This window comes from Pseudophryne corroboree, chromosome 9 (assembly GCF_028390025.1).
Source record: "Pseudophryne corroboree isolate aPseCor3 chromosome 9, aPseCor3.hap2, whole genome shotgun sequence".
In the NCBI taxonomy this organism is placed as follows: domain Eukaryota; kingdom Metazoa; phylum Chordata; class Amphibia; order Anura; family Myobatrachidae; genus Pseudophryne; species Pseudophryne corroboree.
This window is the reverse complement of record NC_086452.1, coordinates 483759696-483787253: the sequence shown is the minus strand read 5'-3', so window position 1 is coordinate 483787253 and position 27558 is coordinate 483759696. Positions and strand designations below refer to the sequence as shown.

The window sequence follows — 27558 nt, the reverse complement described above, 5'->3', positions numbered from 1 at the left end:
ATTTAAAAGTAAGCTCTACCCAAATTACCCACTGTAGCAGCCCACAACAATAGTGCAGTGGCTACAGGGAGCTGTCTCCACCACCGTTGACCAGCTTGCCGGGGGAACGCGGATGCGGGGACCCCTCTGGTGCACTCCGGTCTTGGACAAAGACCGCCTGGCCCAGGGACAGGGCACGCAAGCACCCTGTTAGAGGGTGCTGAGTGGCCAGCGCTGTTCTGAATGGCGGACACTATTTCCCTGGGTTCCCTAGCAGGGAGGGAGAGCGCGCTCGCGACTGGCTGCCCGGGTAGCAGGCTGGGACCAGTGTTTTTTCTGTTAAGGGAAGTACTCAGTGATCTGGGGAGCAGGGAGCCTGGAGGAGGAGTTTACAGCGCTGCACTCCCCCTCCTGCAGCTGTACAGTTGGGACTGCACTTTCACAGGAGGCACACTGCTCTCCCCTGCAGATGTAACGTGCAGAGAGTGTGAGATTTGGGTGCGTGATATTGTTTCTGTGCAGGGTAAATACTGGCTGCTTTATTTTTACACTGCAATTTAAATTTCAGTTTGAACACACCCAAATCTAACTCTCTGCACATGTTACATCTGCCCCACCCGCATTGCACATGGCTTTGCCCATTAGTGTGCTTTTTTTGTTTGCTAACAAACCTGAGTAAGTCCCTATGTACACTATACATATTGCTGTGTCTCACACTCCCTATGTGTGGTTATCAGTATATATTGCTGTGTCACTCTCGCCTATACGTATCTATGTACACTATACATATTGCTGTGTCTCACACTCCCTATGTGTGGTTATCAGTATATATTGCTGTGTCACTCTCACCTATACGTATCTATATACACTGTACATATTGCTGTGTCTCACACTCCCCATGTGTGGTAATCAGTATACATTGCTGTGTCACTCTCACCTATACGTATCTATATACACTGTACATATTGCTGTGTCTCACACTCCCCATGTGTGGTAATCAGTATACATTGCTGTGTCACTCTCACCTATGCGTATCGATATACACTATACATATTGCTGTGTCTCACACTCTCCATGTGTGGTTATCAGTATATATTGCTGTGTCACTCTCACCTATGCGTATCACTATACATATTGCTGTATCGCTCACTCTCCATGTATGGTAATCAGTATATATTGCTGTGTCACTCACCTATGAGTATCTGTATACGCTATACATATTGCTGTGTCTCACACTTCCCTATGTGTGGTTATTAGTATATATTGCTGTGTCACTCAGTTATGCGTATCTATATACACTGTACATATTGCTGTGTCTCACACTCCCTATGTGTGGTTATCAGTATATATTGCTGTGTCACTCTCACCTATGCGTATCGATATACACTATACATATTGCTGTGTCTCACACTCTCCATGTGTGATTATCCGTGTATATTGCGGTCACTCTCACCTATGCAAATCGATATACACTATACATATTGCTGTGTCTCACACTCTCCATGTGTGGTAATCAGTATATATTGCTGTGTCACTCTCACCTATGTGTATCTATATACACTGTACATATTGCTGTGTCTCACACTCTCCATGTGTGGTTATCAGTATATATTGCTGTGTCACTCACCTATGCGTATCTGTTTACGCTGTACACATTGCTGTGTCTCACACTCCCTATGTGTGGTTAGCAGTATATATTGCTGTGTCACTCTCACCTATGCGTATCGATATACACTATACATATTGCTGTGTCTCACACTCCCTATGTGTGGTTAGCAGTATATATTGCTGTGTCACTCTCACCTATGCGTATCGATATACATATTGCTGTCTCTCACACTCTCCATGTGTGGTTAGCATATATTGCTGTGTCACTCTCACCTATGCGTATCTGTATACGTTATACATATTGCTGTCTCTCACACTCTCCATGTGTGGTTAGCATATATTGCTGTGTCACTCTCACCTATGCGTATCTGTATACGTTATACATATTGCTGTGTCTCACACTCTCCATGTGTGGTTATCAGTATATATTGCTGTGTCACTCTCACCTATGCGTATCGATATACACTATACATATTGCTGTGTCTCACACTCTCCATGTGTGGTTATCAATATATTTCTCTATCGTCCTAAGTGGATGCTGGGGTTCCTGAAAGGACCATGGGGAATAGCGGCTCCGCAGGAGACAGGGCACAAAAAAGTAAAGCTTTTACCAGATCAGGTGGTGTGCACTGGCTCCTCCCCCTATGACCCTCCTCCAGACTCCAGTTAGATTTTGTGCCCGAACGAGAAGGGTGCAATCTAGGTGGCTCTCCTAAAGAGCTGCTTAGAGAAAGTTTAGCTTAGGTTTTTTACTTTACAGTGAGTCCTGCTGGCAACAGGATCACTGCAACGAGGGACTTAGGGGAGAAGTAGTGAACTCACCTGCGTGCAGAGTGGATTTGCTGCTTGGCTACTGGACACTAGCTCCAGAGGGACGATCACAGGTACAGCCTGGATGGTCACCGGAGCCGCGCCGCCGGCCCCCTTGCAGACGCTGAAGAGAGAAGAGGTCCAAAATCGGCGGCTGAAGACTCCTGAGTCTTCATAAAGGTAGCGCACAGCACTGCAGCTGTGCGCCATTTTCCTCTCAGCACACTTCACACAACAGTCACTGAGGGTGCAGAGCGCTGGGGGGGGCGCTCTGAGAGGCAAATAAAAACCTTATTAGAGGCAAAAAATACCTCACATATAGCCCACAGAGGCTATATGGAGATATTTAACCCCTGCCTAACTTCAAAAATAGCGGGAGACGAGCCCGCCGTAAAAGGGGCGGGGCCTATCTCCTCAGCACACAGCGCCATTTTCTCTCACAGAAAAGCTGGAGAGAAGGCTCCCAGGCTCTCCCCTGCACTGCACTACAGAAACAGGGTTAAAACAGAGAGGGGGGGCACTGATTTTGGCGATATTGTATATATATAAAAGATGCTATAAGGGAGAAACACTTATATAAGGTTGTCCCTATATAATTATAGCGTTTTTGGTGTGTGCTGGCAGACTCTCCCTCTGTCTCCCCAAAGGGCTAGTGGGTCCTGTCCTCTGTCAGAGCATTCCCGGTGTGTGTGCTGTGTGTCGGCACGTGTGTGTCGACATGTATGAGGACGATGTTGGTGAGGAGGCGGAGAAATTGCCTGTAATGGTGATGTCACTCTCTAGGGAGTCGACACCGGAATGGATGGCTTATTTAGAGAATTACGTGAGAATGTCAACACGCTGCAAGGTCGGTTGACGACATGAGACGGCCGACAATCTATTAGGACCGGTCCAGGCGTCTCAGAAACACCGTCAGGGGTTTTAAAAACGCCCATTTACCTCAGTCGGTCGACACAGACACAGACACGGACACTGAATACAGTGTCGACGGTGAATAAACAAACGTATTTCTCATTAGGGCCACACGTTAAGGGCAATGAAGGAGGTGTTACGTGTTTCTGATACTACAAGTACCACAAGAAAGGGTATTATGTGGGAGTGGAAAAAACTACCTGTAGTTTTTCCTGAATCAGATAAAATAAAATGAAGTGTGTGATGATGCGTAGGGTTACCCCGATAGCAAATATTGGCGTTATACCCTTTCCCGCCAGAAATTAGGGTACGTTGGGAAACACCCCTTAGGGTGATAAGGCGCTCACACGCTTATCAAGTGGCGTTACCGTCTCCAGATACGGCCGCCCTCAAGGAGCCAGCTGATAGGAAGCTGGAAAAATATCCTAAAAAGTATATACACACATACGGTGGTTATACTGCGACCAGCGATCGCCATCAGCCTGGACATGCAGTGCTGGGTTGGCTTGGTCGGATTCCCTGACTGAAAATATTTTATTCATGTAGAGCATTTAATAGGATGCATTCTATATATATGTATGTGAGATGCACAGAGGGATATTTGCTCTCTGGCATCAAGATAAGTGCGTTGTCCATATCTCCCAGAAGATGTCAGGGACACGACAGTGGTCAGGTGATACAGATCCCATACGGCAGATGGAAGTATTGCTGTATAAAGGGAAGGAGTTATTTGGGGGTCGGTCCATCGGACCTGGGGACCACAGCAACAGCTGGGAAATCCAACCTTTTTTACCCCAAGTTACATCTCAGCTAAAAAAGACACCGTCTTTTCAGCCTCAATCTTTCCTTTCCCATGAGGGCATGCAGGCAAAAGGCCAGTCATATCTGCCCAGACATAGAGGTAAGGGAAGTAGACTGCAGCAGGCAGCCCTTTTCCAGGAAAAGAAGCCCTCCACCGCGTCTGCCAAGTCCTCAGCATGACGCTGGGGCCGTGCAAGCGGACTCAAGGTGGGGGGGTAGTCTCAAGAGTCTCAGGGCGCAGTGGGATCACTCGCAAGTTGACCCCTAGATCGTACGAGTATTATCCCAGGGGTAAAGATTGGAGAGTCGAGACATCTTCTCCTCGCAGGTTCCTGAAGTCTGCTTTACCAACGGCTCCCTCCGACAGGGAGGCAGCATTGGAAACAATTCACAAGCGGTATATCCAGCAGGTGATAATCAAAGTACCCCTCCTACGACAAGGAAAAGGGTATTATTTTTCCACACTATATTGTGGTACTGAAGCCAGACGGCTTGGTGACACATAGTCTAAATCTAAAATGTTTTGAACACTTACATAAAAGGTTCAAATCGAGATAAAGTCACTCAGAGCAGTGATAGCGAACCGGAAAAAAGGGGACTATATGGTGTCCCTGGACATCAAGGATTACCTCCATGTCCAAATTTTGTCCTTCTCATCAAGGGTACCTCTGGTTCGTGGTACAGAACTGTCAATATCAGTTTCAGACGATGCCGTTTGAATTATCCACGGCACCCCGGGCCTTTTTACCAAGGTAATGGCCGAAAAGATGTTTCTTCAAAAAAAAAAAGGCATCTAAATTATCCCTTACTTGCACGACCTAAAAAGGGCAAGTTCCAGAGAACAGTTGGAGGTCGGAAGAGCACTATCTAAAGTAGTTCTTCGACGGCACGACTGGATTCTAAATATTCCAAGAATCGCAGCTGTTTTCCGACGATACGTCTGCTGTTCCTAGGGATGATTCTGGACACGGTTCAGAAAAAGGTTTTTCTTCCCGAGGAAAAAGCCAAGGAGTTATCCGACCTGTCAGGAACCTCCTAAAACCAGGAAAGGTGTCTGTACATCAATGCACAAGAGTCCTGGGAAAAATGGTGGCTTTTTACGAAGCAATTCCATTCGGCAGATTCCATGCAAGAATTTTCCAAAGGGATCTGTTGGACAAATGGTCAGGGTCGCATCCTCAGATGCACCTGCGAATAACCCTGTCGCCAAGGACAAGGGTATATCTTCTGTGGTGGTTGCAAAAGGCTCATCTATTGGAGGGCCGCAGATTCGGCATACAGGATTTGATCCTGGTGACCACGGACGCCAGCCTGAGAGGTTGGGGAGCAGTCACACAAGGAAGAAACTTCCAGGGGGTATGGACGAACCTGGAAAAGTCTCTTCACATAAACATTCTGGTACTAAGAGCAATCTAAAATGCTCTAAGCCAGGCGGAACCACTCCTGCAAGGAAAACCGGTGTTGATTCAGTCGGACAACATCACGGCGGTCGCCCATGTAAACAGACAGGGCGGCACAAGAAGCAGGAGTGCAATGGCAGAAGCTGCCAAGATTCTTCGCTGGGCGGAGAATCACGTAATAGCACTGTCAGCAGTGTTCTTCCCGGGCGTGGACAACTGGGAAGCAGACTTCCTCAGCAGACACGATGTTCACCCGGGAGAGGGGGGTCTTCATCCAGAAGTCTTCCACATGCTAATAAACTGTTGGGAAAGACCAATGGTAGACATGATGGCGTCTCGCCTCAACAAGAAACTGGACAAGTATTGCGCCAGGTCAAGAGATCCACAGGCAATAGCTGTGGACGCACTGGTAACACCTTGGGTGTACAAATCAGTATATGTGTTTCCTCCTCTGCCTCTCATACCAAAGGTATTGAAGATTATACGGTGAGGAGGAGTAAGAACAATACTAGTGGCTCCGGATTGGCCAAGAAGGACTTGGTACCCGGAACTTCAAGAGTTGGTCACGGACGACCCGTGCCCTCTACTTCTGAGAAGGGACCTGCTACAACAGGGTCCCTGTCTCTTTCAAGACTTACCGCGGCTGCGTTTGACGGCATGGCGGTTGAACGCCAGATCCTAAAAGGGAAAGGCATTCCAGAAGAAGTCATTCCTACCTTGATTAAGGCAAGGAAGGAAGTCACCGCGAAACATTATCACCGCATTTGGCGAAAATATGTCGCGTGGTGCGAGGATCGGAGTGTTCCGACGGAGGAATTTCAACTGGGTCGTTTCCTACATTTCCTACAATCAGGATTGTCTATGGGTCTCAAATTGAGATCTATTAAGGTTCAAATTTCGGCCCTGTCAATATTCTTCCAAAAAGAATTGGCCTCAGTTCCTGAGGTACAGACTTTTGTTAAAGGAGTACTGCATATACAGCCTCCTGTGGTGCCTCCGGTGGCACCGTGGGATCTAAATGTAGTTTTAGATTTCCTCAAATCCCATTGGTTTGAACCATTGAAAAAGGTGGATTTTAAATATCTCACATGGAAAGTGACTATGTTACTGGCCCTGGCTTCCGCCAGGAGAGTATCTAAATTGGCGGCTTTATCTTATAAAAGCCCTTATCTAATCTTCCATTCGGATAGGGCAGAACTGAGGACTCGTCCGCATTTTCTCCCTAAGGTGGTATCAGCGTTTCACCTGAACCAACCTATTGTGGTGCCTGCGGCCACTGGCGACTTGGAGGACTCCAAGTTGTTGGACGTTGTCAGAGCCTTAAAAATATACATTTCAAGGACGGCTGAAGTCAGAAAATCTGACTCGCTGTTGATACTATATGCACCCAACAAGTTGGGTGCCCCTGCTTCTAAGCAGACGATTGCTCGTTGGATTTGTAACACAATTCAACTTGCTCATTCTGTGGCAGGCCTGCCACAGCCTAAATCTGTTAAGGCCCATTCCACAAGGAAGGTGGGCTCATCTTGGGCGGCTGCCCGAGGGGTCTCGGCATTACAATTCTGTCGAGCAGCTACGTGGTCGGGGGAAAACACGTTTGTAAAATTCTACAAATTTGATACCCTGGCAAAAGAGGACTTGGAATTCTCTCATTCGGTGCTGCAGAGTCATCCGCACTCTCCCGCCCGTTTGGGAGCTTTGGTATAATCCCCATGGTCCTTTCAGGAACCCCAGCATCCACTTAGGACGATAGAGAAAATAAGAATTTACTTACCGATAATTCTATTTCTCGGAGTCCGTAGTGGATGCTGGGCGCCCATCCCAAGTGCGGATTATCTGCAATACTGTACATAGTTATTGTTAACAAATTCGGGTTATATTGTTAAGGAGCCATCTTTAAGAGGCTCTTTCTGTTATCATACTGTTAACTGGGTTTAGATCACAAGTTGTACGGTGTGATTGGTGTGGCTGGTATGAGTCTTACCCGGGATTCAAATTGCCTCCCTTATTGTGTACGCTCGTCCGGGCACAGTACCTAACTGGAGTCTGGAGGAGGGTCATAGGGGGAGGAGCCAGTGCACACCACCTGATCTGGTAAAAGCTTTACTTTTTTGTGCCCTGTCTCCTGCGGAGCCGCTATTCCCCATGGTCCTTTCAGGAACCCCAGCATCCACTACGGACTCCGAGAAATAGAATTATCGGTAAGTAAATTCTTATTATTTCTGTGTTACTCTCACTCATGCGTATCTATATAGACTGTACATATTGCTGTGTCTCACACTCTCCATGTGTGGTTAGCATATATTGCTGTGTCACTCTCACCTATGCGTATCTGTATACGTTATACATATTGCTGTGTCTCACACTCTCCATGTGTGGTTATCAGTATATATTGATGTGTCGCTCTCACCTATGTGTATCTATATACACTGTACATATTGCTGTGTCTCACACTCTCCATGTGTGGTTATCAGTATATATTGCTGTGTCACTCTCACCTATGCGTATCACTATACATATTGCTGTGTCTCTCACTCTCCATGTATGGTAATCAGTATATATTGCTGTGTCACTCACCTATGCGTATCTGTAAACGCTGTACATATTGCTGTGTCTCACACTTACCTGTGTGTGGTTATTAGTATATATTGCTGTGTCACTCAGTTATGCGTATCTATATACACTGTACATATTGCTGTGTCTCACACTCCCTATGTGTGGTTATCAGTATATATTGCTGTGTCACTCTCACCTATGCGTATCGATATACACTATACATATTGCTGTGTCTCTCACTCTCCATGTGTGGTAATCAGTATATATTGCTGTGACACTCACCTAAGCGTATCTGTATACGCTGTACATATTGCTGTGTCTCACTTCCCTATGTGTGGTTATCAGTATATATTGCTGTGTCACTCACTTATCCATATCTATATACACTGTACATATTGCTGTGTCTCACACTCTCCATGTGTGATTATCCGTGTATATTGCTGTCACTCTCACCTATGCAAATCAATATACACTATACATTTTGCTGTGTCTCACACTCTCCATGTGTGGTAATCAGTATTTATTGCTGTGTTACTCTCACCTATGTGTATCTATATACACTGTACATATTGCTGTGTCTCACACTCCCTATGTGTGGTTATCAGTATATATTGCTGTGTCACTCACCTATGCGTATCTGTTTACGCTGTACATATTGCTGTGTCTCACACTCTCCATGTGTGGTTAGCATATATTGCTGTGTCACTCTCACCTATGCGTATCTGTATACGTTACACATATTGCTGTGTCTCACACTCTCCATGTGTGGTAATCAGTATATATTGCTGTGTCACTCTCACTTATGCGTATCTATATAGACTGTACATATTGCTGTGTCTCACACTCTCCATGTGTGGTAATCCAGTATATATTGCTGTGTTACTCTCACTTATGCGTATCTATGTACACTATACATATTGCTGTGTCTCACACTTCCCTATGTGTTTTTATCAGTATGTATTGCTGTTTCTCTCAAATCTGAGTATCTAGGCCAGTGATTTTCAACCTTTTTAAACACGTGGCACACTAAACAAGATTTTAAAATTGCTAAGGCACACCATCACTTTTTTTAATAAAAAATATGTAATAACAAATATCAACATATATTGGCCCCCACTGTAATAAAACAAATGATCTCACCCTCACAGTAATAAAACACATTATTCCCCGCAGTAATAAAACACATTGGCCCCCGCAGTAATAAAACACATTGGCGCCCGCAGTAATAAAACACATTGGCGCCCAGAATTCATAAAGCACATTGGCCCCCAGAAGTCATAAAGCACATTGGCCCCCACTGTAATAAAGCACATTTGCCCCTGCAGTAATAAAACACATTGGCCCCCAGCAGTAATAAAAACACATTGGCCCCCAGAAGTAATAAAAACACATTGGCCCCCAGCAGTAATAAAAACACATTGGCCCCCAGCAGTAATAAAAACACAATGGCCCCCAGCAGTAATAAAAACACATTGGCCCCCAGCAGTAATAAAAACACATTGGCCCCCAGCAGTAATAAAAACACAATGGCCCCCAGCAGTAATAAAAACACATTGGCCCCCAGCAGTAATAAAGCACCTTGGCCCCCAGCAGTAATTAAACACATTGGCCCCCGCAGTAATAAAACACATTGGTGCCCGCAGTAATAAAACACATTGGCGCCCAGAAGTCATAAAGCACATTGGCCCCCAGAAGTCATAAAGCACATTGGCCCCCAGAAGTCATAAAGCACATTGGCCCCCAGAAGTAATAAAGCACATTGTCCCCCAGCAGTAATTAAACACATTGTTCCCCAGCAGTAATAAAACACATTGGTCCCCGCAGTAGTAATAAAACACATTGGCCCCCGCAGTAGTAATAAAACACATTGGCCCCCCAGCAGTAATAAAATACATTGGCCCCCAGCAGTAATAAAACACATTGGCCCCCAGCAGTAATAAAACACATTGGCCCCCAGCAGTAATAAAACACATTGACCCCCCAGTAGTATTAAAACACATTGGCCCCCCAGCAGTAATAAAACACATTGGGCCCCCAGTAGTATTAAAACACATTGGGCCCCCAGTAGTAATAAAACACATTGGCCCCCCAGCAGTAATAAAATACATTGGCCCCCCAGCAGTAATAAAATACATTGGCCCCCCAGCAGTAATAAAACACATTGGGCCCCCAGTAGTAATAAAACACATTGGGCCCCCAATAGTAATAAAACACATTGGCCCCCCAGCAGTAATAAAATACATTGGCCCCCCAGCAGTAATAAAATACATTGGCCCCCCAGCAGTAATAAAATACATTGGCCCCCCAGCAGTAATAAAATACATTGGCCCCCCAGCAGTAATAAAATACATTGGCCCCCCAGCAGTAATAAAATACATTGGCCCCCCAGCAGTAATAAAACACATTGGCCCCCCAGCAGTAATAAAATACATTGGCCCCCAGTAGTAATAAAACACATTGGCCCCCCAGCAGTAATAAAATACATTGGCCCCCCAGCAGTAATAAAATACATTGCCCCCCCAGCAGTAATAAAATACATTGCCCCCCCAGCAGTAATAAAACACATTGGGCCCCCAGCAGTAATAAAATACATTGGCCCCCCAGCAGTAATAAAATACATTGGCCCCCCAGCAGTAATAAAACACATTGACCCCCCAGTAGTATTAAAACACATTGGCCCCCCAGCAGTAATAAAACACATTGGGCCCCCAGTAGTAATAAAACACATTGGGCCCCCAGTAGTAATAAAACACATTGGGCCCCCAGTAGTAATAAAACACATTGGCCCCCCAGCAGTAATAAAATACATTGGCCCCCCAGCAGTAATAAAACACATTGGCCCCCCAGCAGTAATAAAACACATTGGCCCTCAGTAGTAATAAAACACATTGGCCCCCCAGCAGTAATAAAACACATTGGCCCCCCAGCAGTAATAAAATACATTGGCCCCCCAGCAGTAATAAAATACATTGGCCCCCCAGCAGTAATAAAATACATTGGCCCCCCAGCAGTAATAAAATACATTGGCCCCCCAGCAGTAATAAAATACATTGGCCCCCCAGCAGTAATAAAACACATTGGCCCCCCAGCAGTAATAAAATACATTGGCCCCCAGTAGTAATAAAACACATTGGCCCCCCAGCAGTAATAAAATACATTGGCCCCCCAGCAGTAATAAAATACATTGGCCCCCCAGCAGTAATAAAATACATTGCCCCCCCAGCAGTAATAAAATACATTGCCCCCCCAGCAGTAATAAAACACATTGGGCCCCCAGCAGTAATAAAATACATTGGCCCCCCAGCAGTAATAAAACACATTGACCCCCCAGTAGTATTAAAACACATTGGCCCCCCAGCAGTAATAAAACACATTGGGCCCCCAGTAGTAATAAAACACATTGGGCCCCCAGTAGTAATAAAACACATTGGGCCCCCAGTAGTAATAAAACACATTGGCCCCCCAGCAGTAATAAAATACATTGGCCCCCCAGCAGTAATAAAACACATTGGCCCCCCAGCAGTAATAAAACACATTGGCCCTCAGTAGTAATAAAACACATTGGCCCCCCAGCAGTAATAAAACACATTGGCCCCCCAGCAGTAATAAAATACATTGGCCCCTCAGCAGTAATAAAACACATTGGGCCCCGCAGTAATAAAACACATTGACCCCCCAGTAGTATTAAAACACATTGGCCCCCCAGTAGTAATAAAACACATTGGGCCCCCAGTAGTAATAAAACACATTGGGCCCCCAGTAGTAATAAAACACATTGGCCCCCCAGCAGTAATAAAATACATTGCCCCCCCAGTAGTAATAAAACACATTGGCCCCCAGTAGTAATAAAACACATTGGCCCCCCAGCAGTAATAAAATACATTGGCCCCCCAGCAGTAATAAAATACATTGGCCCCCCAGCAGTAATAAAATACATTGGCCCCCCAGCAGTAATAAAATACATTGGCCCCCCAGCAGTAATAAAACACATTGGCCCCCCAGCAGTAATAAAATACATTGGCCCCCAGCAGTAATAAAACACATTGGCCCCCCAGCAGTAATAAAATACATTGGCCCCCCAGCAGTAATAAAATACATTGCCCCCCCAGCAGTAATAAAATACATTGGCCCCCCAGCAGTAATAAAACACATTGGGCCCCCAGCAGTAATAAAATACATTGGCCCCCCAGCAGTAATAAAATACATTGGCCCCCCCAGCAGTAATAAAACACATTGACCCCCCAGTAGTATTAAAACACATTGGCCCCCCAGCAGTAATAAAACACATTGGGCCCCCAGTAGTAATAAAACACATTGGCCCCCCAGCAGTAATAAAATACATTGGCCCCCCAGCAGTAATAAAACACATTGGCCCCCCAGCAGTAATAAAACACATTGGCCCTCAGTAGTAATAAAACACATTGGCCCCCCAGCAGTAATAAAACACATTGGCCCCCCAGCAGTAATAAAATACATTGGCCCCTCAGCAGTAATAAAACACATTGGGCCCCGCAGTAATAAAACACATTGACCCCCCAGTAGTATTAAAACACATTGGCCCCCCAGTAGTAATAAAACACATTGGGCCCCCAGTAGTAATAAAACACATTGGGCCCCCAGTAGTAATAAAACACATTGGCCCCCCAGCAGTAATAAAATACATTGCCCCCCCAGTAGTAATAAAACACATTGGCCCCCAGTAGTAATAAAACACATTGGCCCCCCAGCAGTAATAAAATACATTGGCCCCCCAGCAGTAATAAAATACATTGGCCCCCCAGCAGTAATAAAATACATTGCCCCCCCAGCAGTAATAAAATACATTGGCCCCCCAGCAGTAATAAAACACATTGGGCCCCCAGTAGTAATAAAACACATTGGCCCCCCAGCAGTAATAAAATACATTGGCCGCCCAGCAATAATAAAATACATTGGCCGCCCAGCAGTAATAAAATACATTGGCCCCCCAGCAGTAATAAAATACATTGCCCCCCCAGCAGTAATAAAACACATTGGCCCCCAGCAGTAATAAAACACATTGGGCCCCCAGTAGTAATAAAACACATTGGCCCCCCAGTAGTAATAAAACACATTGGCCCCCCAGTAGTAATAAAACACATTGGCCCCCAGCATTAATAAAACACATTGACCCCCCAGTAGTATTAAAACACATTGGCCCCCCAGCAGTAATAAAACACATTGGGCCCCCAGTAGTAATAAAACACATTGGGCCCCCAGTAGTAATAAAACACATTGGCCCCCCAGCAGTAATAAAATACATTGGCCCCCCAGCAGTAATAAAATACATTGGCCCCCCAGCAGTAATAAAACACATTGGGCCCCCAGTAGTAATAAAACACATTGGGCCCCCAGTAGTAATAAAACACATTGGCCCCCCAGCAGTAATAAAATACATTGGCCCCCCAGCAGTAATAAAATACATTGGCCCCCCAGCAGTAATAAAATACATTGGCCCCCCAGCAGTAATAAAATACATTGGCCCCCCAGCAGTAATAAAACACATTGGCCCCCCAGCAGTAATAAAATACATTGGCCCCCAGCAGTAATAAAACACATTGGCCCCCAGTAGTAATAAAACACATTGGCCCCCCAGCAGTAATAAAATACATTGGCCCCCCAGCAGTAATAAAATACATTGCCCCCCCAGCAGTAATAAAATACATTGCCCCCCCAGCAGTAATAAAACACATTGGGCCCCCAGCAGTAATAAAATACATTGGCCCCCCAGCAGTAATAAAATACATTGGCCCCCCAGCAGTAATAAAACACATTGGGCCCCGCAGTAATAAAACACATTGACCCCCCAGTAGTATTAAAACACATTGGCCCCCCAGCAGTAATAAAACACATTGGGCCCCCAGTAGTAATAAAACACATTGGGCCCCCAGTAGTAATAAAACACATTGGGCCCCCAGTAGTAATAAAACACATTGGCCCCCCAGCAGTAAAAAAAATACATTGGGCCCCCAGCAGTAATAAAACACATTGCCCCCCCAGCAGTAATAAAACACATTGGGCCCCCAGCAGTAATAAAATACATTGGCCCCCCAGCAGTAATAAAATACATTGGCCCCCCAGCAGTAATAAAACACATTGGGCCCCGCAGTAATAAAACACATTGACCCCCCAGTAGTATTAAAACACATTGGCCCCCCAGCAGTAATAAAACACATTGGGCCCCCAGTAGTAATAAAACACATTGGGCCCCCAGTAGTAATAAAACACATTGGCCCCCCAGCAGTAATAAAACACATTGGCCCTCAGTAGTAATAAAACACATTGGCCCCCCAGCAGTAATAAAACACATTGGCCCCCCAGCAGTAATAAAATACATTGGCCCCTCAGCAGTAATAAAACACATTGGGCCCCCAGTAGTAATAAAACACATTGGGCCCCCAGCAGTAATAAAATACATTGGCCCCCCAGCAGTAATAAAATACATTGGCCCCCCAGCAGTAATAAAATACATTGGCCCCCCAGCAGTAATAAAATACATTGGCCCCCCAGCAGTAATAAAATACATTGGCCCCCCAGCAGTAATAAAATACATTGGCCCCCCAGCAGTAATAAAATACATTGGCCCCCCAGCAGTAATAAAACACATTGGGCCCCCAGTAGTAATAAAACACATTGGCCCCCCAGCAGTAATAAAATACATTGGCCGCCCAGCAGTAATAAAATACATTGGCCCCCCAGCAGTAATAAAACACATTGGGCCCCCAGTAGTAATAAAACACATTGGCCCCCCAGCAGTAATAAAATACATTGGCCGCCCAGCAGTAATAAAATACATTGCCCCCCCAGTAGTAATAAAACACATTGGCCCCCCAGCAGTAATAAAACACATTGGCCCCCCAGCAGTAATAAAATACATTGCCCCCCCAGTAGTAATAAAACACATTGGCCCCCCAGCAGTAATAAAACACATTGGCCCCCCAGCAGTAATAAAATACATTGGCCCCCCAGCAGTAATAAAACACATTGGCCCCCCAGTAGTAATAAAACACATTGGCCCCCAGCAGTAATAAAACACATTGGCCCCCAGCAGTAATAAAACACATTGGCCCCCCAGTAGTAATAAAACACATTGGCCCCCAGTAGTAATAAAACACATTGGCCCCCAGTAGTAATAAAACACATTGGCCCCCCAGTAGTAATAAAACACATTGGCCCCCAGTAGTAATAAAACACATTGGCCCCCAGTAGTAATAAAACACATTGGCCCCCAGCAGTAATAAAACACATTGGCCCCCAGCAGTAATAAAACACATTGGAGATTCCGGCATTACGGAGCAGCAGTGGGCGGGCGGCCGGCCAGGCTACATGGCATGCGTGACCTATGAGTCACGCCACGTCACCATAGGTCATGGGCCGTCAACAGAAGTGCACTCAGCACAGCGCTCCCGAGATAGATAGTGGTGGCGGCGGCAGCAGCCAGGCAGGCATCTTTGGCGGGGGGCGGCAGCGGGCATCTCTGGCGTGCATCGTCACACCTGCCCGCCACCCGTGGCACAGCGGTTGAAAAATGCTGATGTAGACTATATTTTGAGCTGGTTCTGTGCCAACAAGTGCACAATGTGCGTTTATCTGCCATTTGTACAATATATTTTACAGGTATACCCGCTACTATGGCTTAAGCTAGGTACACACTATACAATTATCTGGCAGATCTGGCTGGTTGGAATGAAAATCTGGTAATGGATGAGAGCAAATGACAATCGGACATTTGCTCCCAAACACTGGAAAACGGACAAAACTGATGGTCATCCAAGTTGGTAAAATTTGTGTTTAACTAATTTGTATGGACGACAGGTTTTGTTAGTTTTTCAGTGTTTGGGAGCAAATGTCCGATTGTCATTTGCTCTCATCCATTACCAGATTTTCATTCCAACCAGCCAGATCTGCCAGATAATTGTATAGTGTGTACCTAGCTTTAGTCTGCAGTCATGTAGTTGCAAAGGTGCCACAGTGGGTGTAATGGTTAGCATTACTGCCTCCCAGTGCAGAGGCCGTGGGTTCCATTGCCATGACTGTATAGAGTTCTTCGCATATTTGTGGTGGGGGTACTCAAAATCCTCTTAATTAGGTTTTCTTCTTCTAGTGCACTTGGTGTGTATGAAATCCTAACCCAAATAAAATGTTACTATTTATCTTGTCATCTGCAGATGTTGTCCCGCCTGCTGAAGAGCACTCACCCAGAGGACTTACGCGCTGCTAACAAACTTATTAAGGAAATGGTGCAAGAGGTAAGAGATTTCTATCCGACTTTCCGTGTGAACCACTTAAGTCTTCAGCTGTTCTGTCAGTGAAATGGGAGTTTTACCACTATACTAGCTGTAGTACCCGGCTCTACTCGGACGTCCTCTTACCCACAGCGCCGTCACAACCCAGTGAAGATTTTATCCTAGGCATTGTGAAATCTTAATAAAAATGTACCATTGAGCAGTACAAGAGACCCTTTATTGCCGGGCCCCACCCACAGCCCCCCGACGACCGATCGTGATGATACTTAGTCCAAAATCTGCCTGGGAAAATGTATCACAATCAGACAACTAGACATTCTCATTAATAAGCTGTATAGACTATAAAACAAAATGTGTCCAGTCACTGACTCAAAAACTAGCTAAAAACAAAAAGTAAAATCCAGCTGCTAGAGCACATTATTAGGGTTAGTCAGTCAAGATTAGATGCAGTAAACCAATGTTTCTATTTCATCCACTAGGGGTCACTGGAGTACTCTTGGGATATGGACGGGGCGTTAGCAGGGATAGGCACATTTAAATATTTAAATTAGTAGCCCTCCTCTCCCTCAATACTCCCAAGATGCCTCAGTGTTTTTGTGCCTACCAGGGAAGGCACGTTCTGGACTCTGCTCCAGACTTCATTTTTAAAACGTTATTTTAAGTCTCTGACCCTTCCCAGCTTACTGAGAAGCTTGGGTCCGGAACAGTGTGTGCTGCTAACAGCAGCAAAAGGCTCGTCGGCGCTTGTATGAGAATCCCAGCCATAGACATTAATCAGCGTTAGACCCCTGCAAGAAGGTAAGGAGTGGGCAGTCGGCCGGCTCACGCTGCCTCAGCTCCTTGTGTGGGGTATATGTGAAAGTACAATCAAGCAGTGGGGGGAATATAATGGCCCCAGTCTGGTGGTTCCCCTCAGTATTACAGGGAGGGCCATGGACAGGGTGCTGACTGTTTTAGATATGTAGACCTGTTTGCCATAGTGTAAGGAACTTCCACTTGCACAGTGTGTCTTGCAAATTCGGGTCCAAATAAGGACCTCTGCCCTGATCCTCCTTGGGCTATAATGGCAGGTGTGATGGCTGATTTGGCATCAGAATTGTCAGCTGCACGGAAGGACCGCGAGGCAGCAAAGTCTGAGACAAGGTCAATGCCGTCTGAGCAGTCAGAGTGGGCTCAGGATATTTTGAGAACATTGCAGGGTTTACAAAAGTCCATGAATAGTTCAAATCCTAAGAGTAGTCCCCATTTGTCTCATAATTTACCGGTTTCCTCGATTTTACACTCTGACGATTCAATGCCAGACCTTGTTTCTCAGGAAGAAGAGGAAGGAAGGTGAATTTTCCCAGGAGTCAGATAGTGAGGTCACTGATAGCCCGGTTATTGATGATCTCATCAGGGCGGTACACCAGGTCCTAGATTTCACTGAGACAGAGGAGCCCCTGTCAAAAGATGAGGTTTTATTTGCTAAGAGACAAAGGGGGAATTCAAATGTTTGAAAAGTCAGTTGGGTGTCTGTTAGATAGGAAAAAACAGACACCCAACTGACTTCAAACAATTGAATACCCCCCAAAGAGCGACTGTGTGTTTTCCGTTTTCAGATTCTCTTAACCCCTTCAATGGCAGGTTTGTGGAATTTGGCCACACCTCTCAGGGCAGGTTTGAAATTTTATTTTTTTTAGATGCACGTTGCCAGGGAATTCATGCGCGTTGCCATGGGTTTCACGCGCTGTGTCATGCTTTTTGATGGTGGTTTTATGCTCTGGGATCCATGCTCGTTGCCTTAGGGAATGCTCACTGCCTAGGGCTAGCCTAGCGATGACCATCGATGATTCAAAATCATCGATGGTCTATGACCAATGCCGAATATTTTTACCATCGATGGGGGAGAACCAGATGGTTTCCCGCCGTCGATGGTTCAGTGCTACCGAATTTTTTTTATTTTTTTTTCTCAAAGTGCCAGGAAACAGAGCTTAGCTCCGCCCTCTGAGATCTGCCAAGCCACGCCCCCTGGTCCTAATTTATACAGTAGTGCAGGGATGACCAATGGTTTTACACCATCGAGGTTATCCATCAATGGTGACCATCGATGGCCATCCCCCGGGTAGCTTTTGGTTGCAGTCACCAGCCCGCCAGTACTGAAATCCTCCCCCCACCCCCCTTGCCCTCCCTTGTACTCCGCTCGACTGGCGGAGTTTTGCGTACTGACGCAATCGCGTCATTCTTCAAAGTCCACCGGCTGAGCGGAGTGTAAGGTGGAGAGAGCGGGAGCAGCGGCATGCCCCGGAAAATTTCCAGGGTTGCCAGTCTGCACAGTGCAGCTTTCCCCGGAAATTTTCCATGCATGCCACTGAAGAGGTTAATAAGCAGTTGACGGAAGCATGGCAAAAAATCCAGATAAACACTTTTCTATGCCAAAGCGATCTCTGTAAACTACCCTTTCCCACAGTCTGATAACTAAATGGGAAATTTTGCCACCAGTGGATCCTTCAGTTTCAAAACTTTCAAAGAAGGTAACCATTCCAGTCCCAGCTGCAACAATGCTTAAAGACCCGTCGGAGCATAAGCTAGAGGCCATGCTAAAGTCCATTTATACAGCAGCAGGGGTGTTGCGTAGACCTGCTTTAGTTGGAGTTTGGTTTACAGGGCTGTAGTAGTATGGGCAAAACAGCTCGGGTTAGGCCTACAACAAGGTCTTTCCTCAGACCAGCTTATACTTCTAACCGATCACATTTGCGAATCGGCTGAGTATTTGGCTACGGCATCTATGGATGTTGGACAAGTTAGTTCTTGAATTTCAGCCTCTATTTGTGCGGCGCTTTGGCTACAGTCTTGGCAGACCGAGTCTTAGTCGAAACGAGGAATAGAGCCGTTGCCTTATACTGGCGATATATGTTATTTGGTCCTGAATTGGACAAATGGATTTCTCATGCTACAGGGGAAAAATCTGTGTTCCTACCATTGCCCACACCAGTTCCTAAAAGGAAGTACGTTGGACCAGCGTTCAGATCTTTTAGACCTCAGTATTTTAGAGACCATGCTCGAGGAACAACCATACAGAGTACACGTGGTAGAGGACGTGGTTTTCAACAAACCACTAACCGTCGCCAAGAAACAAAGCCAGCTGACAAACCAGTGGCATGACGGGCTTCCAGCCCATCTCGGATCTTCAGTTGTACGAGCACTCCTTCAAACATTTCACTTGGCATAGTTTCAAACATCCACAGATGGGTGGATCCGCAATTTAGTGTGCAAGGGTTACAAAATAGATAGTCTACCACCAATGCAGTTTTTCACTACAGGTCTGCCTGTGTCAGGAGACAAGAAGGCAGTTCTGCAGACCGCTATTCAGTCTCTCGTAGATTCAGCAGTTTTGATTCAGGTACCAGTACACCAACAAGGTCAAAGTTTTTATTCCATTCTTTTTGTAGTACCAAATCCAGACGGCTCGGTCAGACTGATATTGAACCTAAAGGCGCTCAATCAGTACGTCACTTACTACAGATTCAAGATGGAATCGCTGCTCATCTCGGATCCCTGGGAGTGATAATAGTTCGTGCTTAGACAACCTACTCATCAAGGCTTCGTCTCAACAAATCCTCCTTCAAAATGCCTTACTAACGTACAGGGTCCTAGTGTCAACGAATTCAATTTCTGGGAATGATTCTGGATACGGTGGATCAACGAATTTTCCTTCCACAGGTGAAAGCGAAAACTATTCATCATCTGGTACAGTTAGTGCTCAAACCACGGACAGTCTCGGTGCACTTGTGCATTCGATTGTTAGGAAAGATGGTGGCATCTTTGAAGCACTCCAGTTCGGAAGATTTCACTCACGTCCTTTTCAGCTAGATCTTCTCGCACAGTGGTCAGGGTCTCATCTACAGATTCATCAAATGGTGCGTTTGTCTCCAAGGGCCAGAGTTTTGCTGTTCTGGTGGCTCCAAATAAGAAATCTCACAGTGGGGAAAAAGTTTGGAGTCTGGAATTGGATAATTCTGACCACCGATGCAAGTCTCAGAGTTTGGGGAGCAGTGGTCCTACATTGTCAGCTTCAGGGTCTATGGCAGAGGTTCCCAAACTGTGTGCCGTGGCTCCTTGGGGTGCCTCGGGACACTTGCAGGGGTGCCCTGGGTTGGTGGTCCAGGACCAATTCAAATTGTTCATGGTCAATGTAATAAGCAAAACCAGTGCTGGTGGCTGCCAGTCATAAACTATGTGGCCAAACAGAAGCAAATCTTGTCCCTCACCATACAACTGACCCTAAGGATGACATATAAACGCTATCTACTTAATGTAATATTTCTTTCTAAATTTCTCAAAAATAAATTTTTGGCCTAGGGGTGCCGTGAAAAAAATTCTGATATTCTAGGGCGCCGTGATTCCAAAAAGTTTGGAAACCTACCTTTCTGACCGTTCATTCTCTGTCTCCTCTCATGACTCCACCTCCCCCTCACTTCCACTAACTGTAGGGGTACCCCAAGGTTCTGTCCTTGGTCTTCTTCTCTTCTCTCTCTATACGTCCTCACTAGGTAAGCTCATTAGTTCTTTTGATTTCCAATATCATCTCTATGCTGATGACACCCAAATCTATCTTTCCTCTCCAGACCTCTCCCCTGCTCTCCTCACTCATATCTCCAACACTCTCTGCTATCTCTTCCTGAATGTCCCAGCGCTTTCTTAAACTTAACATGTCTAAGACCAAGCTGATCATCTTCCCTCCCTCCCGCATACCCTTACAATCTCATTAGTGCGCTGTCTTGGAGTAATCCTTGACTCCTCCTTCGCCTTCACAACACACATTCAGCACCTCTCACAAACCTGCCGTTTTCAGCTAAAAAATATTTCCAGGATCAGACCCTTTCTGACCCAGGATGCTACTAAGACTCTTATCCACTCACTGGTCATCTCCAGACTGGACTACTGTAATCTCCTCCTGACTGGCATTCCTGACAAATACCTCTCTCCACTCCAATCTATCCTCAATGCTGCTGCCCGGCTCATATTCCTCACCAAATGCACTACGTCCACCTCTCCTCTCTTACTAGACCTTCACTGGCTCCCCTTCCCTTCCCGAATCCATTTCAAGCTTCTCACACTCACTTACAAAGCCCTCACCCACTCCTCTCCCATCTATATCTCTGACGTTATCTCCCTTTACACTGCCATCCGTCCTCTTCGCTCTGCTAATGTACGCCGGCTCACCTGCCTACGGATTACTTCCTCCCACTCCTACCGCCAAGATTTTTCACGTGCTACACCACTTCTCTGGAATTCCCTACCTCTCCCCTTCAGACTCTCCACCTCTCTACAAAACTTCAAACGGGCTCTCAAGACCCACTTCTTCACCAAACCCAGCCAAATCTCATCCTAACCCTCTGTTCCACGCTCTCTATGTACCCCATCTGTGTCACCCCTGTCTGTCTACCCATCCCCTTTAGAATGTAAGCTCTCACGAGCAGGGCCCTCTTCCCTCATGTACTTATCCTTTTTCTTACTTTAATAATCTTCAACTGCCCAAATCCATCAGTCCTCTGCCACCTGATACTTATTCCAGTGTCATCTGCTGATGTAACTATGTTTATTTACCCTGTACTTGTCCTATACTGTCATCAACTGTAAATTGCTGTTTTCCTGTTTGATTATTTATGTACTCTGTAATTGGGCGCTGCGGAACCCTTGTGGCGCCATATAAAGAAAGGATAATAGTAATAATAATAAAAACCACTGGTAAGAAAGATTACTGTCAATAAATGTCCTGTAACTCAGAGCAATTTTCACTGCTCTGCAGCAGGCAGTTCCCGTACTCCAGTATCAGACTATTCAGGTTCAGTCAGACAACACGACGGCAGTCGCAAGGCCGTGCGAGAAGTTGTTGAATCCTGAATTGGGCAGAGCATCACCAAGTGATATAATCAGCAGTGTTCATTCCAGGAGTGGACAACTGGGAGGCAGATTATCTCAGTCATGAGGCTTTTCATCCAGGAGAATGGGCGTTACATCCAGAAGTGTTCCAGATGTCTGTCCAGCGGTGGAGTTACCCACAGGTGGATCTAATGGCATCTCGCCAAAATCATCAGACAGTATGTGTCCAGAACAAGAGATCCAAGGGCAGTGGCAGTGGATGCTCTCACGATAGCGTGGCCGTACAGCCTTGTGTATCTTTCTCTTACATCCTAGATGATGCTGGGATCCACATTAGTACCATGGGGAATAGACGGGTCCATTGGGAGCCATGGACACTTTAAGAGTTTAATAGTGTGGGCTGGCTCCTCCCTCTACGCCCCTCCCACCAGACTCCGTTTAGAAAATGTGCCCGGGGAGCTCCTAGGAGTTCTTTTAGTTTTTTTTTTTAAAGAGTTAGGCACAGGCAGTCTGCTGGCAACACAACAGCCTCCCTGCTTCGTGGGACCTAGGGGAGAGGGGGGGGGGGGGGGGGGAGTAGGGTCCAGCCCTGGAGGTTAATGGCCCCTATCTGACAGGACACTGAGCTCCTGAGCGTGATGATCGCTAGTCCCCGAGGCTACCGCTCACTCCCGCAGCACGGCCGCCACCCCCTAACAGAGCCAGAAGATCGAGGTGGTGAGTAGGACGCCGCTGCCCCGATAAGCGGGTCACTGCGAGAATGGTGCGGCGCTGTGAGGGGCGCCCTGGGCAAGCGTAATACCCTAAACACTGGTCACTATTGCTATCAGGGACTCTGTACTGCTGCTAGCCACCATTACCTCAGGCCAGTATAATCTCCAGAAGTGCGGGAAGACACGCCATTACAGGGGGCGGAGCTTCTCCTCAGAGCGGATCCAGCACTCACCAGCACCATTTTCTCCCGACAGATCAGAGATGCTGACAGGGAGCGCTGACCCTCCACATAACTCCAGCTATCCTGTGCGGTACCAGGGGTTATAGAAGGGGGGGGGGGAGTGTTATTCACATTATAGTACTGTGTACGGTTAGTCAGCGCCAGGATTTTATTATATACCTGCCTCCTGTGGCGCTGTGTGTGCTGGCTCCTTATACTCTGTGTTTCTCTGATGGTCCTCTGGGGAAACTGTGTCTGACATTTTCCTGTGTGTGTGTGCGTGTGTGTATATTTCTCTAACGTCGTAGTGGATGCTGGGGACTCCGTAAGGACCATGGGGAATAGACGGGCTCCGCAGGAGACTGGGCACTCTAAGAAAGATTTAGTACTACTGGTGTGCACTGGATCGTCCCTCTATGCCCCTCCTCCAGACCTCAGTTAGAATCTGTGCCCGGCCAGAGCTGGGTGCTTTTAGTGGGCTCTCCTCAGCTTGCTGAATAGAAAGTATTTTAGTTAGGTTTTTTATTTTCAGAGAGATCTGCTGGCAACAGACTCTCTGCTACGTGGGACTGAGGGGAGAGAAGCAAACCTACTAACTGCGGCTAGGTTGCGCTTCTTAGGCTACTGGACACCATTAGCTCCAGAGGGTTCGAACACAGGATCTTAACCTTGGTCGTCCGTTCCCGGAGCCGCGCCGCCGTACCCTCGCAGAGCCAGAAGACAGAAGCCGGCAGAAGCAAGAAGACATCGAAATCGGCGGCAGAAGACTCCTGTCTTCACATGAGGTAGCGCACAGCACTGCAGCTGTGCGCCATTGCTCCCACACACTCCGGTCACTGTAGGGTGCAGGGGGGGGGGCGCCCTGGGCAGCAATTAAGTACCTCCTGGCAAAATCAGCATATATACAGTTGGACACTGTTATATGCATGAGCCCCCGCCATTAATTTTACACAAAATCGCGGGAGAAGCCCGCCGCTGAGGGGGCGGGGCCTTCTTCCTCAGCACTCACCAGTGCCATTTTCTCTCCACAGCTCCGCTGAGAGGAAGCTCCCCAGGCTCTCCCCTACACGATAGAGAGGGTGAAAAAGAGAGGGGGGGGGGGGCACATAAATTTGGCGTAAAAACAATATATACAGCAGCTACTGGGTTAACACTAAGTTACTGTGTGATTCCTGGGTCATATAGCGCTGGGGTGTGTGCTGGCATACTCTCTCTCTGTCTCTCCAAAGGGCCTTGTGGGGGAACTGTCTTCAAATAGAGCATTCCCTGTGTGTTTGGTGTGTCGGTACGTGTGTGTCGACATGTCTGAGGTAAAAGGCTCCCCTAAGGAGGAGATAGAGCAAATATGTGTGTGAGAGGGTGTCTCCGTCAACAACGCCGACACCTGTTTGGATATGTGTAAGTGCTGAGATGAATTTATTGCACAAAAGATTAGAGAACAGACAGGGAATCTACCCATGTCTGTCCCTGTGTCACAGAGACCTTCAGAGTCTCACAATGCTCACTATCCAAAATAATAAACACTGATATCGACACGGAGTTTGACTCCAGTGTCGACTACGATAATGCAAAGTTACAGCCAAGATGGCTGAAAGGTATTCAATATATGATTATTGTAATAAAGATGATTTGCATATCACTGATGACTCATCTGTCCCTGACACAAGGGTACACATGTTTAAGGGGAAGAAAGCTGAGGTAAATTTCCCTCCTCTCATGCGGAAAAAGAGCGGGAATCTCCAGACAAGAGACGGCAGCTTCCCACAAAAAATTCTCAGGCAGTATCCTTTCCCCACTAGGGCCAGGATGTGTTGGGAATCTTCCCCTAGGGTGTCACGTTTGCACAGAAGGTAGCACTAGCTATTCTCAGGGATCCTGCAGATAGCGTGCACATTCTAGTATACTACTCAGACCGGCGATTGTGTCGGCATGGGTTTATAGCGTTGTGGCAGCGTGGACAGGTACCTTACCAGCAGAGATTGAGACCCTAGTATGCATATAGATAGATATATATATATATATATATATATATATATATATAGAGAGAGAGAGAGAGATAGATATATATATATATATATATATTAAAGATGCTGTCTTAAGTGATAGGTATATATATATATATATATATATATATATATATATATATAAAAAACATGCTCAAAGAGACATGAGTATACTGGGTCCTAGAGTCAAAGCTATGTCGATTTCTGCTTGACGTGTCCTGTAGAATATGCAATGGACAGATGATGCCGACTTAAGAGGCATGTGGAAGGCTGAGGATTGTGTGGAGAAGGGTTCTCAGACCTGGTCTACACAGCTATAGCTGGTAATTCTGATATTTTGCCTTATATTCCTGCACAGCCTAGGAAAGCACGACATTATCAAATGCAGCCTTTCGAATAAAGAAACAAGAAAGTCCGAGGTGCGTCCTTTCTTGCCAGAAGCGGAGGCAGAGGAAAGAAGCTGCACAACACAGCTAGTTCCCAGGAACTGAAGTCCTCCCCGGCCTCTACAAAAATCCACCGCATGTCGCTGGGGCTCCACAGGCGGAGATAGGCCCGGTGGGGGCACGCCTTCGTCAGTTCAGCCACAAGTGGGTTCACTCCCTGTTAGATCCCTGGGCAATAGATATTGTGTCTCAGGGATACAAGCTGGACTTTGAGAAGATGCCCCCTCACCGACGGCCCTGCCGGCTTCCCCCCACGAGAGGGAAACAGTGTTAACTGCAATTCATAAATTGTAACTTCAACAGGTGGTGGTCAAGGTTCCCGTCCTTCAACAAGGAGGGGGTTATTATTCGACCATGTTGTGGTCCCGAAATCAGACGGTTCGGTCGGACCCATATTGAATTTAAAATCCCTGAACATATACCTGAAAGGGTTCAAGTTCAAGATGGAATCGCTAAGAGCGGTTATTGCAAGCCTGAAAGGGGGAGATTTTATGGTGACTCGGGACATAAAGGATGCATACCTTCATGTCCCCATTTATCCACCTCATCAGGCGTACCTCAGAATTGCGGTACGGGATGGTCATTACCAATTTCAGACGTTGCCGTTTGGTCTCTCCACGGCCTTGAGAATATTCACCAAGGTAATGGCGGAAATGATGGTGCTCCTGCGGAAGCAAGGTGTCACTTTTATCACGTACTTGGACGATCATCTCATAAAAGCGAGATCAAGAGAGCAGTTGCTGAACAGCGTATCACTTTCTCTGGAAGTGAAACGGCAACACGGCTGGATTCTATATATTCCAAAGTCGCAGTTGGTTCTTACAGCTCATCTGCCTCTCCTAGGCATGATCCTAGACACAGACCAGAAAAGGGTTTATCTCCCGATAGAGAGAGCTCAGAAGCTCGTGACACTGGTCAGGAATCTATTTAAAACCAAAACTGGTGTCAATGCATCACTGTACTCGAGTCCTGGGAAGGAGGGTGGCATCATTCGAGGCCATTCCCTTCGGCAGGTTCCATACGAGGACCTTCCAATGGGACTTACTGGACAAGTGGTCCGGATCACATCTTCGGATGCATCGGTTAATCACCCTATCCCCCAGAGCCAGGGTGTCTCTCCTGTGGTGACTGCAGAGTGCTCACCTTCTCGAAGGTCGCAGATTTGGCATTCAGGACTGGGTCCTGGTGACCACGGATGCAAGCCTCCGAGGGTGGGGGGCAGTCACACAGGGAAGAAATTTCCAAGGGCTGTGGTCAAGGCAGGAGACTTGCCTTCACATCAATATCCTGGAACTAAGGGCCATATACAACGCCCTAGGTCAAGCGAAGACCCTGCTTCGCGACCAACCGGTTCTGATCCAGTCAGACCGCAGTGGCTCATGTAAACCGCCAAGGCGGCACAAGGAGCAGGGTGGCGATGGTAGAAGCCACCAGAATTCTTCGCTGGGCGGAGAATCACGTAAGCGCACTGTCAGCAGTGTTCATTCCAGGAGTGGACAACTGGGAAGCAGACTTCCTCAGCAGACACGACCTCCACCCGGGAGAGTGGGGACTTCATCAGGAAGTCTTCACGCAGATTGCAAATCGATGGGAACTTCCACAGGTGGACATGATGGCGTCCCGCCTCAACAAAAAGCTAAAAAGGTATTGCGCCAGGTCAAGGGACCCTCAGGCGATAGCTGTGGACGCACTAGTAACACCGTGGGTGTTCCAGTCGGTCTATGTGTTTCCTCCTCTTCCTCTCATACCAAAGGTGCTGAGAATCGTAAGAAAAAGAGGAGTGAGAACAATACTCATTGTTCCGGATTGGCCAAGAAGGACTTGGTACCCGGAACTGCAAGAAATGCTCACAGAGGACCCTTGGCCTCTGCCTCTCAGACAGGACCTGTTGCAACAGGGGCTCTGTCTGTTCCAAGACTTACCGCGGCTGTGTTGGACGGCATGGCGGTTGAACGCCGGATCCTAGTGGAAAAGGCATTCCGG

General features: G+C 46.7%; 1 protein-coding gene across 1 annotated transcript in view; it reads left to right on the top strand.

Annotated features, from left to right (window-relative positions):
• Window positions 1-27558, top strand: part of GGA1 (golgi associated, gamma adaptin ear containing, ARF binding protein 1) — a 329846-nt gene that overhangs the window by 91750 nt on the left and 210538 nt on the right. Inside the window, exon 6 of the mRNA XM_063941459.1 lies at window positions 16253-16333. Within this exon, the coding sequence (XP_063797529.1) occupies window positions 16253-16333 (81 nt within the window). The remainder of the gene's footprint in view (window positions 1-16252; window positions 16334-27558) is intronic.